General features: G+C 38.4%; 1 protein-coding gene across 1 annotated transcript; it reads left to right on the top strand.

The window, feature by feature from the left end:
- Positions 1 to 3661: 3661 nt before the first annotated feature.
- On the top strand, positions 3662 to 10257 carry LOC140166440 (uncharacterized). The gene is made up of 4 exons (XM_072189916.1): positions 3662 to 3812; positions 4561 to 4697; positions 5868 to 6109; positions 9765 to 10257. Exons 2-4 carry the CDS (start codon positions 4582 to 4584, stop codon positions 9944 to 9946), a joined length of 540 nt encoding a protein of 179 aa, XP_072046017.1. The 5' UTR covers positions 3662 to 3812; positions 4561 to 4581; the 3' UTR covers positions 9947 to 10257.
- The last annotated feature ends 885 nt before the right edge of the window (positions 10258 to 11142 follow it).

The following is an 11142-nucleotide window of genomic DNA, read 5'->3' as shown; positions in this document are numbered from 1 at the left end:
CAAAAACTTGGTTCCGCAAGCTGATTTGGTGTACGTCATGAGCACACACAAATGTATATATCAAGTGTGACGTTTGGAACAAAATTTATTTTGATCTAATTCAATCAGTAATTCTTAGCATCATGTGGCATGTTTTTTACCCAAACCAAATTAGATTTCCAATAATTGGTCTATTAACTAGACAATACATAAGTGGTAATTATGTAGTCTATGAGGAAATATGCAAACCATTGTTTTAATTATGACGTATTTTCATCATAATTTACGGCACACTATAGATTCTGGCGTTAACTTTAACTTCAAGCGGCTTTAATGGCAGAGTGGTTTTGAATACATAATCCTCTATAATCCTCTAGACGTTAAAGTTAAAGTTAAAGCATGGTTAAAGTAACTCCATTTCGCAAGCTCTCTATTGTAAATCGATATCCCCGGGTGCCATATGCAGTGATATGAAGACCGGCCTGGCTACAGTGTTGCTAGAACTTCAATATAGCAAAGAAATTCCCAGGCCTAGCGGACCAATGTGTTGAAATTTGCTTCTCCTCAAAACAACTTTGCCCAGCATTTGGTAAAAAAAATCAACAATCTTACATGCAATTGGGCAATATTTTAAACAAAACTTTCATTTACAAAACATAAATAGGCCCTACTACGCTGTATATTTTATAAACTGTTTGGAACACACTTCCAAATACCCGGGTCCAAATAACCTTCGTATTCGTACATCCCCAGACTTTCGTTACCGTATTCAAACGCCAGCTCAAAACGAATTTTTGTAAATTGATGGTTTTTATGTTTGTTTGTCAATTTCGTGCTTTACCCGCTTTGAGTTCCTCATCGGAAGATATTGTGCCTTATAAGAACCATTCATTATCATTGTTAACTTAAACCTGTTCAAGCAATTAATTAAAAGTGCTTGCCAAAAAACAGAATAACTTGGATGTTAATACTTGACCTAGTGTTTCAATTGTCATGAAGGTGACTGGGTATGGTGCCTTTTGTTTGTGTTTGTTTGAAACTGCTTTTGGAATAACAATACAAGGTTAAACATGGAAGTTTATAAAAAAAAACCTATTAAATAACCTAAAGGGAAAAAAAAACACATTTGTGGCAACAATGAGCCTTGCATTGAAAGTCATATTTAAAATGTGTTGAGTACCACCCCAAAGTTTCCCTATATACACCCCCTACTACCCACCTCACACACCTCTTCACCCACCCCACGCCCGATAGGCCTATAGGGCCTACATAATATTACATACCGGTATAATAATATTTATATAGCACGTTATAGCTATACATTTAAAAGTATAGCCCTATTATGACAAATAGGCCTACATGTCAAATTAAAAGAAACCCGAACACAAGCCTGAAGGGTGTAATGAAAATGCCAACCCGCGATGGGGGGGTCATACAAAATTCACCTGGAGATAGGAGGGACAGAAAAATAAAATCCCCTATAATAACACACTCATTTTTCTAGGTTTGGACAGTAGGCCTACAACGTGCGTCTCTTAATACGGACTAACCTAGGTAAACAAACAAACAGACAAAATGGTCGACATAATCATGGAAACCATATTTGCCATTGCAGGCTATCACCATGATCAAGAAAGCAAATATCCAAAATTCACTTTAATTTACCAAAGCACCCAAATGGGAGATTTGGGCTACAAAGTCGCCCGTCGAGTAATCCTGCTTTCAATGCAGAAGAGACCTGGATTAGATCAATGGAATTATCGACTATTTATGCTGCTTGCTTTCGAGATAAAGTACTGAGTTTGAGATTTTAGGAGCATGACGTGAAAAAAGGTGAAATTAAAACGGAAATTCTGACAAAACAATAATAGATAGACCCACACGATGTGCTTTACAGAGGTGGGAAATATCTTTCCGTAGCGAATTATATTAGTTTGAAACGCTAAAAATGAATTCCGAAAAAAGCTCGTGGACGGATGTAAGGCCTATAAAATTCATAAATCTTACACTAAACGACACAATTTCATACCTAATTTTAACACCAGGATTTAAAAAAAAATGTATATCCAAGCACAATGTTTTTAACTGACATTACTGAAGAAAAAAAAAAAATTTGACCGAGAAAATTAATTTCGTAGCAAAAGGTGTATATCTGAATTGTGCTGATTTTAACATGTATCGATCGACTTTTAGCGCGACTATGCATTTCTAAAGAATCGGTAGTCCAGCGTTATAGCTGAGTAGGCCTATACATGGTATAATATGCTTAGATACCAACAAAAATAACAAATACTGTGCAGATAAGGCCGTATAAAATTAATGTTTTGGTTCTCGTCCAGAGGATTTTCATGAATTGATGAGGGAGGGAGGTGTTCAATGTAAAATTAGCATTGTCAGTAGTTTTCGGTCTTCTCCAACAGTGCTCGAGGAAACGATGAGGCCCTTTTTTTTCAAATGTGAGATTTTTTGTGATAAACTCCCTAGAGTACCACAAAAAGACTTGGAAGTGGTGCTTGTTCTCTAATAAACTTATTTATATGTATGAAGATTAAAAAATCCTTTGTTGGTATATACAAAGTTATTGGTATGTTGGAACCTTTTTATAGTAGACGTGCACATAATTACCAAAGTCGACTATAGGGGTGGTGCAATAATTATGTGCACCCCGGTCTGGTGAATTATAGGGGGAGCAAAGATGTTTTGGCAGGCCAAACGGGGGCAAGCATTTTTTGGATGGGAGGTCGAAAGGGGGGGGGGCAAAGCGAATTTTGGCAGGTCGAAAGAGGGGGGGGATTTTGGCACAGATATTTTGGGCACCATTTCTATATTGCGCCCTAAAAAGGTGTTGGAAAAAAACGTTAGGAACACATTCAAATATGCAAAATTTCCTGCTCGCTGCGCTCACATTATAATGATAAGACAATAAAGGGGGGCAAGCGATTTTTGGCAGACCATTTTGAAAATTCACCACCCCGGGATAGGCCTACACATAATTATTGCACAGCCCCATATTTTGAAGTTATTTATGTTTATAATTACTCAGACTCCAATGCAGTGTCTTTAGCAATCCCAGAATCCTTTTTGGGCACAATTTTGACGGGAATAGTTTAATCTGTTTCTGTGCAAAGGGGGGAGGGGAGGGCAAGAATTAGTTAGCACTGCAGGGGTATAGCAAGCGGGAGGACTGGGTGGGCGAAGTCCATGGGCCCCGAGCAAACTGAGCGAAAATGATATAAGATGGAAAAGAGTAAGAACGAAAGAAAGAAAAGAAGTCCGGGAAAGAAGACCACGTAGCGTGGGGCCTTGGCTTAATGATATATATGGCGTAGCCAGGATTTTGGAACCGAGGGGGCACAACTTATAAATGTACCGACAGAAATATTTTTTGCCGACGGAAGTTGTGATTTGTTGACCCAAAAATTTTTTGCATGGTTTGAAAAAGTGAAGAGCAAAAAAAAAAAGCCGAAGTTATTTTTTCTCATACCCCTGTTTGGCAAAATTACCATGCATGCATGGTTCCCGGACATGGTTATTATTAGAAGATTACGTTAGAGTTGTGATGTTCATGACATCCAATCGCATCGTGTGTTCATTACTTCATTACGCCTACACTGCACCACTCGGTGACTGATTCAACTTTTGAGCCAATGAAAACCAATTTTCCATAATTACAGCTGGCAAAGCTTTGCTAACAATTGGTACAAGAATCAGTCAATGGATCATGGTGAAAGTATATATAAGTTGATGAGAGTAAGTTCCATCACCAGCCTGCAGGATCTGATCGAAGAAAGCAATACTCACAAGTCATTTTCATTTCTTCTTGAAATAACCAGGTAAGGTGTAATCTTCAGTATAGCAATGTGAGCGAAGCTGCTGGAGAAATATCATTACTCATTATTTTATTTTGAAAGTAACCAAGCCTTGAAGTTTGAGGCGAGCGATCGCTGTGCCACTGCTCGCCCAATCTCGATTTCTAGTTTCATATTGGTATGACATGACAACCGTGCCCCCTCCAAGCGCGCTTTGTTTGCATTTCAACATAAATACTTTAAAACCGAAGTTCTACTTGAATAAAACCAAAAATCGGGGCGGGTCCCTAGTCAACTTTTGTATGCAATATTATTTCTAATAATAATATTATTGATGTATTCCTTTATAACCTTCATTTATATGTTGTATTGTGCTCTTGTTTAATATGCCTGCGGATGTTTGAGCCTAGTCGTGTACCTTCTCAACCCTCCTGTCTGGCCTTAAATGTATTCCTTTTCAATATTATCTGTTTTTATGTGTATTATGAATAAAATTGAAATGATGAAACCAGGAATCCCTGATGAAACTAACTAGTAGTAGTAGTAGTAGCAGCAGCAGCAGTAGCAGCAGCCGCCGCAGCAGCAATACATGTAGTAACCCTCTGTTGTAGAGCGGTTTCCGAAAAAATAGCTTAACTATGGGGCTGGCTGGGGGTGGTTATGGGGCGTTAAATGTGGATATCCAACTAGTTTGCCCCACGGGGCTACAAAGAAGTGCTAATCGCGAAATTTTCAAGACTGTTCATATAGTTTATCAATTGCTTTTCGGCAGGTTCGTCATCGATCAGAAAAGATGCAAAGTGTAGGTGTATTCCTGCTTTGCATTGTGGTTGCTGTGAGCATGGAGCAGGCCCTTGCATGGAAATTCTGTATTCACTGTTGTGGAAACAGGGACATTTTCACTATCCGGTGAGTACATGATTTTTATGTCTGTGCATGTGGGTTCCTTGTTAAATTACTATGTGCCTAATTGCAAAACAATCAAAACAAGTTTTAATAAAAGACAGCATTTTAATTGTTTAATAGAATCGTTATTATTTTTAAAACGCCATAAAATATATATATAGGCATATTTTTCTTTTTCATCCAAAGACCTAACATGATGTCCCGTTTCATACAGCATGCGACAGCAAAATTATTTATAAATATAATTTCTTCAGGTTAGCAAAAAAAAGTCAATTTCATATTAGGGTTGGGTCCTTAGGACAAAGGATAATTGCATAATTCAGAGGCTCCGGAAGATTTTGAAGGGGGGGGGGGGCAAATTTTTGGCCTTCTGCGAGGCGCGAAACTCTGAAAGGGGTGGGTGCGGTATCTCCCTCTCGTGCGAGGCGCGGAAGCTTTTGAATAAAAGATGATTAAAATAAAACGTTTGACAAACATTTTTTTACATTTGCCAAACGTTTTTAAAAAGCGTTAAATTAGTGTGCGGCTCCTTATCCGTTTATAAACCGCGTGACTATAAACGTTTGACTATAAACATTTACGTTTGGCAAACGTTCGGCGAAAACAGCTGTATAGGCACTCGGCCACGCCTACCGGACCTTGTTCTCGCGTTAATTGACCAAAATAGGTCAAAAATGCATTTTTTCTGCGAAACCATGGATATTTTGGTGCGTACAAATGCGCTGGTATACAAGCGCGATCTGATATGGCCACAAAAAAAGAACTATCTTACGCATTTATCCCTCATCCCCCTGGGATCTACGCATATTATTATTATGCCCAATATTACCCCCGGGTATTACCCATGGCTAATCTCCATTGGTGCTGCATAATCTCCATTGGTGCCCACATAATTTTGTCGATCTTACAAAATCAATAGTTCTTTGTCTACATCACCTCAACGCGCCAGGCCAACATCATTGTAGGCCCAATATACCGGCCCAATATGGCCTATATCGCCTCTATTAATTATATAATAGCCCCACCCCTCGATCGCAACTATTCTTTGGTTCGCCTCAAGTTCGGTAGTGAAGTTAATCATTTGGCGCAATTGGGTAAAATAGCGTGTTCATAAAATCGCAATGATTTTCCCTATATTAATGACGCGTGTCTCTTTCCACTTCTCCAATACAGGGGTGAGATCAACATCAATATCGAAAGCGGCAGTGGCAAGCGTTCTGTAATGATGGACAATGAAAAAGAGTACGAGTTCGCAGAATGGCTAAGAAACGAAGCCACTATGGCAGACATCATTGGCTTGCTGGACACGAACTGTGATGGGTTCGTCGATGGGAAAGAATGGCATGACCAAAGGTGGACAACACCTGGCGTTGCGAGCGACTTTGCTGAGGCACTTGACCAGTTCGATACCAATGGTAGGTTTTAATTATGTCTCATTGTTCATAGTACGTGGTGAAATCTCCTCTCCCCACCCTCTCCTCTATTCTCCTCTCTTCGCTTCCCCCTCTTCATACCAGGAGGGGCCAAAAATAATTAATATTAATATTATTTATTTATTTGTTTAATTATTTCTATATATTTTTCGGATTCGATTTATATTGCTGTTCTTATTTTGTTACCTAGCTGGGGGGTTTACAACCCTCCGAGCTAGGTCCTGTTTTTCTATCCGATTCTTCTTTCTTCTTCTTCTTCTGGCAACAAACTTCAAAATGCTTCTCCTCCTACATGTTACACGCTAACTTGCACAGATGTATCGGCTATATCCAGTGCCCATAGGGTGCAAACAGAATTGGGGTCAAAGGTCAAAGGGGCATTTCTGATATATAACCAAATACCTTGAAAATGCTTCTTCTGCCACATATTACATAGCACAATGACGTCACTTGCACATATGCATCCGCTATACCCAGTGCCCACAGCTTGCACTCAGAATTGGGGTCAAAGGTCATTAAGGGGTCAAATCTTATTTTCTGGATATATGTAAGGGGTATGGGGCTCAAACTCAGTGACAACGAATCTCATGACCAGGGGAATATTTTGCAGGGGTCAGGTCAAAGGTCATGCAGAGGTCAAATTTTCGAAATGCATTTTCTGGACATTAGGGGTACGGGGCTCAAACTCAGTGACAACAAGCTTAATGATCAAGAGAACATTTTGGAAGACTGTGCAGGGGGCAGATCAAAGGTTATCTGGGGTTAAATCTTAGATTTCATTTTCTGGACATCTGTAAGAAGTACATGGCTCAAACTTGGTGACAACAAACCTGAAGACCAGGGGAACATTAAGGAAGATCATGTATGGATCAGGTCAAAGTTCATCTGGGGTCAAATCTTATAATTGTATTATCTGGACATTTGTAACTCGTATGGGGCTCAAACTTGGTGACAATTAACTAAATGATCAGGGGAATCTTTTGGAACTCTTTGCAGGGGTTAGGTCAAAGGTTATCTGGGGTCAAATCTTATAATTTTATTTTCTGGCTATCTGTAAGGGGTATGGAGCTCAAACTCAGTGACATCAAATTTCATGACCAGGGGAACATTTTGCAGGGGTCAGGTCAAAGGTCATGCAGCTAGGTCAAATCATAGAAATGTATTTTCTGGATATCTGTAAGGGGTACAGGGCTGAAACTCGGTGACAACAAACTTGATGGCCATGGGAACATTTTGGAACATTTGCAGGGGTCAGGTCAAAGGTCATCTGGGGTCAAATCTTAAAATTGCATTTTCGGGACACCTGTAAGGAGAACGGGACTCAAACTCGGTGACAACAAACCTCATGACCAGGGAAATATTTTTGGAACATTTTGCAGGGGTCAGATACTTCCACAACACCAACAAGCCCCAGCTAGGTTTGTGGTCTATGACCACCATATGCCACTAGTTGTTGTTGTTGTTGATCTATAAATCAAACTAGGGACAATCTCCATGGGTTCAAATTATTTGCTATAATACACTTTTCACACATCAAAAAAATGCCGGTGTCATCCAAAACTAAACACAATATCCCTCGTGGTCTATAGTGGTTTGGGTGTATACATTCGGGACTCAAAGGTCTCGCGTTTGGTTAACTGTAATAAAAAGGAATGGGCGCCCTTTGGGGGCTCAAGTTGATTTTGTTGGAGGGGGGAGGGGGTATGTGAAATTTATTCATCGCAATAAGGGTGGGGGAAGGTATTTCCCCCTTAAAGCCCCGGCTTAAAGCTCATCATTCTCCCGCCCCTGACGTTAATAATGAACGGTCCATAAGCAATATTAATAATAATTATTACCTAAACATATAGTGCTGCAGAATGGTGAATCATAGCAACAAAATGGTTAATTTTTTGTGAAAAGCCCCAAAATTGGCACAGATGTAGCTCTTGATATGCTTAACAAATTTGGATCGAGGGCCAAATTAAATTCACTTGGCGGTTACCCGTATTTCGCGGTTTTCGGCTATCGTGGTTATTGGCTTTTGCAGATCTCAAAATCAGGGTGTGTCCTTTGGCTGGGATCACTTTCCTAACAGCTGAGCTCAATTGCAGCTTTTTGCAATTTGACCTGACTTTCGCCCTCAATTTGAAATTTGAACTGACCTTTGACCTGGATGACCTAACAAACGCAAACCTGAGCTTTCTTGGCCAAAGTTGAAATTTTTACCTATGACCTCTTAACCGTAGGTCTGACAAAGAGGTCACCGTGGAAACTTTTGTTTGTTTGTCCAAGGTCCACTCACCCACAAAGTTTGAGCTCCATAGAGCTTTAGAGGCAATTTGAAATTTCTACCTTTTTTGACCTTTGACCTCTTAACCGTAGGTCTGACAAAAAAGTCACCGTGGAAACTTTTCTGTCAGCCCAGATCATGGCACAGTAATTAAGAAGTTTAAGAAAACAAGAGTATTGTAGAGAGTGATCAAAGGGTCGAACCTTCTTAATGATACCATTGTATTTTGAGACAATATTTGTAACATGGGATGTGTGTGATTTCCACGACAGGTCGTCGTCTATTAGAATGCCAAGAAATTTAGTTACATTAACTTGTTCAATTAATTTATCATCAATGCAAATTTTAATAGTTGACGGGGGAAAGCGGGTAAGTTTATTTTTAAATAACATGAAATTTTTATTTTTTAATATTTAGAGAAAGTTTGTTTTAATAGTTTAAACCAGTCAGATATAACATTAAGTTCTTTATTCAGCTTAGACTCCAGTGATTTTTGGTCTTTATCCGAATAAATTATATTAGTATCATCTGCAAACATGATAAAAAGGAGATTTGGAGCGCATTTAGGGAGGTCATTAATATACAATAATAAAAAATTCCTTTAAAAAAGGAATGGGCGCCCAATGTGAGCTTGGACGTGATATGGTGAATTCCATGGCATGGTGTTTAGATTTGGTATTATAATGATTTTTTTCTAGGGAAGAGTAGAAGATGATCAAATGCAAGAGAAATGTGTTTGATTGGGGAAGGTGTATCACAGGACCGTTTTCGATGAAATAAATTGAATTGGAATGAAGCTGTCGTGTCAATTTGCAATTATGTGGGGTGGGGAGTTCTGTTTTGGGGGCATATTGTAGTGATGATATTGCTTTGGATATTGAATATTGGATTCAGGAAAAGTATAGTTGACCTATCTGTGATGTACGGTTCAAATTTGGCCCCTGTAGAGGTCAAACCTTGACCTTTGACCTTTTTGCTTATACCTTGAGAACCGTACATCACAGATAGGATCCTTGTGACCAGGGAAACACGTTGGCATGGTTTATAACTCGATTTGAACAAACACTCACTTCCGCTCATTTTGTCGTGCCAAGTCACAACAATAAGTAAATTATTTACTTTGAATTTTTCCCTGTATAAAGTTCGATTACCTCTATGGCGACTATATTGGACAAAATATTTTTGGCCCTCCCCCCTAGTATTGTTCACCAGACTGAATAATACATCTGAGTCAAATTTCACACTTTTCACAAACCTTTAACAATGGTTTCACCATTCTGCAGCACTAATATTATATTGTAACTCAATAAAAATAGTGTTCCCCCGTTCTCATGTCTTTCATACCTTTCATTATTTAAAATACAGGTGACGATATGCTAACCGCGGCTGAAGTTTCGATGGCACCTATGGAGGTGGAAGAAGTGGATGAGTTTATGGTGATGCCGATGGAGATGTTTAACGATATGTCGATGCGGTTGGGAGAGGGTAACAACAACCCCCGCCCCCAAGGTCCAAAAGGACGCAAGGATCCAGATGATGACGAATAAGGATAATGGATAAATTTTAATAAGATATAAATTGTAAACCTTTTATAAAATTAATTACAGACACACAACATAGAGCAGGAAATGGCAGAAACCGTATACCATAATAACCGTATTACATGTACACCGTACTCTGGCACATCATCAGCTCATATAGTGTTAGGTATAAGGCCACCGTAAAATGTGCAGGATGTGAACCAATCTGTTTTGCCTAGCATCCCAGTTAAGGGCTGGGGTATGAACGTTTGGACAGTATTTATTTTGGGACATTAGAGCACATCAGACATATTGAATTGCATTGTGAATACGAAGAATGTCATTCTGATATCAAATAATTTTGATTTTTTGAAATTCGCAATTTGATACACATTTTATGGCAAATCATTAAAAATTGATATTTTTGATATTTAACAGTACTTGAAGTAAACTTTATAAATCTGATGATTTATACTTAAAGTGTATGTAGGTGGGATGAAAACCCGACGATCAATTGAAAATTTTGACCTTTCGTATTGAAGATATGGATTTTTTTCCCAAAACACCAAAAAAATTAGGTCTTTTTGGGAAAAAAATCCATATCTTCAATATGAAAGGTCAAAATTTTCAATTGACTGTCGGCTTTTCCTCCTGCTACATACACTTTAAGAATATATCATTAGATTTATATAATTTACTTCGAGGACTGTTATATATCAAAATTTGAAAAATATCAAATTTTTATAATTTGTCATAAAATTTGAATTATATTGTGATTTTAAAAAATGAAAATTATTTGATATCAGAAAGACATGCTTCGTATTCAGAATGCAATTCGATAGGTCTGAGGTGCTCTCATGTCCCACAAAAAATACTGTCGAAACGCAATAAACGCTCATTTTGGATCCCTTAAGTTGGGGTCCAAATTTAAAAATGTTTAAATTATTTGAAAATTATCTCAATTTGTTCAACATGGGGATTAAACTGTACGGGACAAGATATCTGGTTTACCCTATACCATCATACCAATTTTGAAGGCTTAAGGTGGTACTACACCCCTTGATAAATTTGTGACTGTATTTGCATTTTTCTCAAAAAATAATAACACACTGGTAACAAAAGTTTTTTATATTATAGGGGCAAGGAATCCAGTTACTACACTAGACAAGCGGTACGTTATTTATGATGAAGAGAAGAGGTACCGGTAGAATGTACCTCATTTC

Source organism: Amphiura filiformis, chromosome 12, assembly GCF_039555335.1.
Source record: "Amphiura filiformis chromosome 12, Afil_fr2py, whole genome shotgun sequence".
Taxonomy (NCBI): Eukaryota; Metazoa; Echinodermata; class Ophiuroidea; order Amphilepidida; family Amphiuridae; genus Amphiura; species Amphiura filiformis.
Note: the sequence above shows the minus strand (reverse complement) of the source record. Positions and strands in the feature narration are given on the sequence as shown.